General features: G+C 32.0%; 1 protein-coding gene across 1 annotated transcript; it reads left to right on the top strand.

Moving 5' to 3' along the window:
- The first annotated feature begins 2393 nt into the window (after window positions 1-2393).
- On the top strand, window positions 2394-5761 carry LOC148652012 (regulator of G protein signaling 21-like). The gene is made up of 3 exons (XM_088597584.1): window positions 2394-2523; window positions 3062-3228; window positions 4147-5761. Exons 1-3 carry the CDS (start codon window positions 2400-2402, stop codon window positions 4333-4335), a joined length of 480 nt encoding a protein of 159 aa, XP_088453710.1. The 5' UTR covers window positions 2394-2399; the 3' UTR covers window positions 4336-5761.
- Window positions 5762-7247: the final 1486 nt, after the last annotated feature.

The following is a 7247-nucleotide window of genomic DNA, read 5'->3' as shown; positions in this document are numbered from 1 at the left end:
AGTTTCTAATTTAATTAGTAAAAGATATGGCTCAATTAGTATTGCCTTATTTTCTATTTTATAAACCCATTGACACGATATGTTGCATAGCATTCACATACACAACTATAAGCAATAGGGAACCATTCAATTCAAATAGCCCATCTGGTTTAAGTAGTTAATTGATTGGAAGTCCAGTTGAAAACTTAAAGAAACCAAGATATCAGTTTCCATAGCATGGCTTAATTCATACTCTGACAACGCCTTTGTATAAAGAAGTTTCTCCTGTTCTCAGTTTTAAAATCACTTCCCTGTATTTTTAAGATTCAGGATTCAAGATTCTTTTTTTATTTGCCATATACAACAAGTGTATTAGAATGCTTACTTGTTCAGCTGTACCCAGTAACAGTAGAGAGAGAGCAAAATAGGCACAGATGACAAACAGACATGGACAATATATTTAGATAATTTTATTTTTGAACAGTATAAATATAACTAGAATGGCACAGTGACGCAGTGATTTAATTCCCAGGGAGCTTTCTGCTATCTATATTTTCTCACGTTGGTGTAGGTTTGCTCAGGGTACTCCAGTTTCCTACCACAGTCCAAAGAAATACTGGTGGGATAATTGGCTTCTGGAAAAAATTGCCAAGCTGTGAGAGTGTGTGTGTTAACGCTTGTGTCTGTGTCAGTGTGTGCCCTATGAGTGTGTGGCCTGGTGTCTTGTCTAGGGTGTATCCCACCTTGTGCCCATTGCTTGCTGAGTTAGACTCCGGTGAATCCCATGACCCTCTACGCATAGATCCAGAGATTCACTCTGGTTCACTGGTTTATTCTGTATTCTACTAATTAGGTACACTATGCACTGCATTTCTGTGCCCTTTTTACAAGAATAATTATTATTTACTATACAAAGTAAATGAGTGACAGCCCATAAAGAAAGGAGAATTCTAGTTGAAGAGGAGAAGACAGAAGACCTTTTAAACTTCAGTGCTGGAGTTCCTCATCCAGCTTCATTTCCCACAATGGAGCCCAACACTTGTTACAGAGTCACATGGTGACTTTGTCTTTTTTAAAATACAACAGTCTTTCTAGTCTCTTCACGCAACTTAGATTTGCAGTGCAGCATTTTGTATTCTTTTGTACTTTTCTTTAACTCTTTTTTCACATTTTGAAACAAGTTAAATAAACTTTCTTTGCACTTCATGATTTAAATGTAATAATTAATTCCAAAATTAATTCAGTGTTTTAATGCATGCACTTTAAAGGCAAATTAAATGATAATTTCAGTATTACAAGGACACCCTTTCTAAGTGCCATACAGCTACATTTAAATTTATTTAGTTTGTGATTTTTTGTGAATAATAAAATTATCCAATCATGTATTTCTACATGAAAAATTGAATGAAAATGCCTCACATTAATCAGCTCTCTTTTTTAATTTACCTACAGTACATTTAATTAAATCCATATAACTAAAAAAACTTTTAAGAAATCTAAATAAATTACAGATGCATATGCTCACAAACACAACTATTAAAATCAGATTGTTGATGTTACAGAATAAACCTTACAAATAGCTAAATTAAATATAGCATTTTAATAACCAAACCAAAGATGTGTTGACCTATTGATTCCTTACAGATTTTCTCCTATAAGCCTCACATTTTCAAGTATGGAAGACTGTTTTTTTTACTGCATTTACAAAATGAATAATTATGAAGTACTGATCTAGATATCTATTTGGAAACATATCACAATCACAGTTGATGTTGAGCGATGTAAGAAAACACAAAATCAGAAGGGTCACAGGGCTAGCAGTGGTTTACTAATCTCTTGTATTTTGCATACTAATTTTAATATTTTCTTTCTACAGTCCTGGCAAGTTTTAGTTCAGTCTGTGCTTTTGACTCTACCACAATAGAATCATTGCTAGTTTGGAACTACAAGAACAATACAGAGAAAGGAAAAAAGAAAAGAGGCATGGCGATAAAGTGAGTTTCTGATTATATTAAAAACTAGAGAGAGTGATTTTATTTAACACCAAATTACAAATAAATAATTTTAGACAGTCTTTTTATATATGTGTTTTTAAAATAGTCTCACATTTTTGTATATTTTTATGCTTCATTACTTTGTGATGGTGCAAGACCATAACAACAAATGTAAAATTATGTTTTATTGGTATTTATGCTGATCTTCCCTCAATACATTACATTAACATTAAGTATCTGCAGGCTCAAAAAAGAATGCAAAGTGCTTGTACATATAGCCGAAGGCAATAGTTCATATATTGATTTGAATGGTAATTGATTTATTGGTTGGTTGGTTTTGAAAACAAAAATAAAATTGAAAAAAGATTAGATGCACTCCCAGAAATGAGGTAAAATGAAGTAAATTTTCTGGAATAAATATTACCAATGAATTCACAGGTAAAAGATCTCAATGCTATTTTCAAGGGTAGATGTTGTTTTTTTCCTAGGGATCCACTTGAAGAAGTTTCGTTATGGTCTGAATCGGTGGACAAACTACTGGAATGTAAATGTATGGACATGTGGTATTTTACGTTTTTTATTTTTTTTGTGAAGACATGAATCCAATTAAATGTCTTCATTCACATAAAAACCATGTATACATGCAGAATGGAGGCTAATGCATTTTAAAAAGCATACTGTACACCCTAGTGGTATTTGGTATTTTGGGGGTGATTAGAGGTTTTATATTCCCCATATTGAATTATGTTTAGTTTTCAGTTAAAGAAGACAAATCTTTTTTACTGTAATTCCACTTGTTATGTAAGTCTGAAAAAAATCTGAATTTGAAAACACCTTAGCCCATGATACAGTATTTACTTCAACTGTTTAAAAAACGTGCCTTTCTTTATGGTGACATACTGTAGATTAATATTGAAATGATCCTTAAATTGTATATGATGAAATATTTTTAATTGTTATTGCCATTGACTTTTTTTTCCTTTTTCTTTATCTTGTTGTGAGTGCTGCTCTAATTCCAGCAGTCTCTTAAAATTATCATATGTATTTATTTTTCTTTAAATTTGCAACAAACATCTTCTCTGGTTTAGCTGGTCAGATCGCCTTCAGGGAATTCCTGAAAACTGAATACAGTGAGGAAAATATATTATTTTGGCTGGCCTGTGAAGAATACAAGAAAATCAAGTCCACACCTAAAATGATATCTACAGCAAATAAGATCTACACAGAATTTGTCCAAGTGGAAGCCCCTAAACAGGTAAAGTGTTGCAGTTCTAGTCAACATGCAGGTACCTGATTCAAAATTTGACAAGAAAACCACATGCACTGTTTCATCTATAAAGACTGGAGTTAGATAAGTTATTTGTTATTCCAACAGCAAATTTCAAACAACGAAAGTGAAGGTGGCATTCTGTTTTGTTGTGTACATCCAACACACAGAAGGATGCTGTCAGCTAGGATTTTTTTCTGTGAAAAAGTTATTTTTTTTAGATTCGTTTCTTCACATTTAATTCCAAAACCAGTTGTGTAGGTTGGGTTGGTAGTAAAACAGATTATTGTTGTCCATCTTTTCCTAAACTGGTTAATTATTTTGTATTTTTCCTTTCTAATGCATTAATGAACCAGGCTCTTACATCTTTCACAATGTATTGTGCATAATGAAATAAACAAAAATGAAAAAAAGGTTTGAATTTAAGAAGAGAAATTAAAATATAGGAAGCAATCAAAATGTAGGAAGAAGACCTCTGTAATTCAAATATTTCTCATCCATTTTATAATTTAAAAGTAAATTAAAAGTGCTGGAGGCTATTAAAATCAGTAACTAAATTAGCCTTTGATTTTTTGTGAACATGTTTGTATTATTTTAATTTTTATAACAAACTTTCTGTAAGGTTATACAATTCTGAATTGTGCTGTAAACAAATTGCACATCATGAAAAATTCTTATTACCCATATATATATATTGAACTATAGGTAATTCAGTGAGAGGTTAAAAGCAATTTTCTACAATATTCTGCATAATTTTCTAAAATAACAGAATCTAAGTATTAATCAACAAAATACCTTAGGCTCTGTAGAGTTCGATTTTTTACTAATATGACAAAAATAACAAGTGTTGAAACATTAAGAATCATATACAATTCAATGACCAACTTGCATATTTATTCTTTACAGATTAATATAGACTGTGGAACCAGAGAAAATATTACAAAGAATATTTCTCAACCAAACATCAATTCTTTTGATAATGCACAGAAAATGATATATGGTCTATTGGCAAGGGACTGTTATCCAAGGTTTCTGAAGTCAGAAATCTACCAGTCACTTTTAAGAAGATCACAAGAAAACCTGAAGAAAAGATGACTTTAATTCTCTGCTAAACATTCTTCAACAAGTTATGTACTCAGTCAACTTCGTTTTAATTCATGACACAACATTTTTTTAAAATCTTTTATTGCTTGACAAGTGTGTCTAACATAAAAGCAAAATTTAAAGTCAAATGTATATTTCCTTAGAAATGTATAGGACGCCTGTACATATGTATTATACGAATTTGTCAATACCATGTTTTCAGCTGAGACATTACTAACTAATTAGACCAGTTTTCAAGAGTGGTTATTTTCACTTGAAGTGATAGTGTGCATTCACTTATCTGGGGAAAAATGTGAGCTAATGTGGTAAAAAAAACTGCTGCAGAGAAGACCAGAGTAAATATCAGATAGAACACATGAAAAATCCCTTTTCATTTTCTCACACAACACCAATTTCATGTGAAAATTTTCATTATCACATGCTATTTCCTGATGTAAATATATAATACAAGTTGGAAAGGGATAGGTCTGGCATTATAATGTTGCACAAACATTTTCTCACCTGTTCATTGTCATTGGATGTCAAGTGAAGAGATTATGTTGACAAAAGGACATTTAGAGGTGCAATCTTTCTAAAGCAAATACACAGCAATCACTCATGTCTGTTCACACAGTCTGAGGAAGTGAAAGGCTCCTCTAGACCTCAGAACATAATAATGAATTAGCAGCATTGGTTGTTCTTTGTGAATGAGTCATTAAATAAATTAGCCAAATCATTGTTGAATTCAAACAATGTTACTCTACCACTGATAAAAACATTGGAACAAGAACAATACAACATTAATAAAAACAGGCATGAAGTAATAAGTAATTTGGAATATTTCTGCAAAAGCAGCACAAAAACTAGTATTTGACACATTTTATTTTCACCAAACTCTGCTTCCTCTCTTCATGTGCAGAATGATAGGATAGCAGAAAAGTGGGTTTTCTTGACCCACTTTTCTGCCTCTTTTCTGATATATAGTGTCAGTTCATAAAATCATAAAGAGGACCAGGGTGTACTATCAATTTGTTTGGGCAGAATATCTGATGGTATATTGAGTAAGCATGTGCTTGTATAAATTATTTTGAAAATTCAGAATTCCGTTTGAAGAGACAATTATTTTTTGTAGGTCTGAATTTATTAAATATTTCTGTTTATTAAAGGTTCGCTTTTTGAAACTATAATGAGTTACTGTATGTTAGATTAAGGCAAAAAAGTTTAAAATAATTATTTAGTGGAAGCATTCCAATAACATATTCATGAATCCATTAAAACAAAACTTGATCATATTTTTTTAAATTAGCTCTGAGCACTATAGTATTATTCCATGAGTAGAAAAGTATTCCTTGTGGCCTTACAATTTAAAGTCTGAATACCTGGATATCAAACTCAGTGTTGACACTGTTTTCAATTTAACAGAACATAATAATGTCAGAAAAATAAGATCTAATAACACATTTAGAATTTAATTTCTTTCACTGCTTCTTTGTTACGTAATAAATTATTTTTTGCGTGTTTATTATGTTGAAACCTATAGTGTTTCAAAGTATTTAGTTGATCTAACCATTGTTTTCCATTATTCCTCACAATGTTTTTATCCTTATACTTTCTGTTTGCTGGAATGACCAGTTCCCTTGGCAACCAACCAAATGGATTGACAGTAAATGGAATGTTTGCAATCCTTCTATCTTGCTTGCCTGCTTTTTTCACTTTAAGCCACTGTAGGAGAAGGGTGCTCACCTCTGTCGCACCAGCCATTTGCTCAAAAGAGGTCATTTTGGTGTAATAAGGCAAACCAGCTACCACTGATGTGTTTTCCTCCCTTGCCTCAAAGACCAGTCCAGCACAGTCTCCAGCTATGATCAAGTGCCCGGCATGAGCAGGATGCAAACCAGGCAATCTTACAATCACATTACTCACCCCGCACAATGCAGAGTGCACTTCCTTAATCAGGTGAAACATCGACGACATGAAAGCCAACCAATTTTTGGATGATTTTTTTTTTGTTGTTTTCTATTTCCCTATTCTTCAATGTTTGCTTTGTTTCTGCAATAACATTTGCCTGGGGCTATTTTCATGATCTAGATTTTAGATTTAGACATTTTCAATGTGTTGAGGCCAGGTTAGAATTGTATTGTCATAGTCATCCTCTTGTATGTTAAACACATCATTTCTGTCAGAGAGGCACTGGTTGAGGAGTAATGTGCTGAATCAAATTTTTGCTTGTTTCAAAGTTATTTAAATAAATATACATCGAAAAGCAAATAACCTTGGTATTTATTTACTTTATTATGCACTAAAGTACAGAACAGCAACAAAACACAAACATCACATGTACTACAATATTTAAAAGCACCAATATATTGTACATACAACTCACAAATTTGTTCCTGCACAGTTAAGCTTGGCATTGAGCTTTTTTACCAACTGTAATGCCAAAAAAATGATATCTCATGCACCTAAAACCTACCTTTTTATCTTGTTGATCTTAAGCATATGAATAACATGACACGTACAGTATAGCTATTACTGAGAATCTATCTGAATAAGATACTGTATTAGACTGTTCATTTGCTACTGCAGAAAACTATGGGTATATTGCCCACTCTATTATTAATTAATTACATGGTCAGTTTGCCCACAATGGGAAATAAGTCAGTCATAAGCTCAGAGGTGTACAAAACAGACAGACATATTGTGCTTGTAGTCATTACTTGAAGACCCTAAAGAGCAAATATAAACCAATTATCAGCATATCATCCTATTAATTGTGTACTTCATGGATTTTCATAAAATCTATTTTATGAAAATCCATGAAAAAAATAATCCCTTAATTTATTCTTTACCTTCTCATCTATTGTTTAGACAATGTTAAAAAATCACTTTAATTTGACCACTTACAATATATTTTGGAATAAGAA

The sequence above is a fragment of the Lepisosteus platostomus genome, chromosome 11 (genome assembly GCF_059453375.1).
Source record: "Lepisosteus platostomus isolate fLepPlt1 chromosome 11, fLepPlt1.hap1, whole genome shotgun sequence".
NCBI classification, from domain to species: domain Eukaryota; kingdom Metazoa; phylum Chordata; class Actinopteri; order Semionotiformes; family Lepisosteidae; genus Lepisosteus; species Lepisosteus platostomus.
Note: the sequence above shows the minus strand (reverse complement) of the source record. Positions and strands in the feature narration are given on the sequence as shown.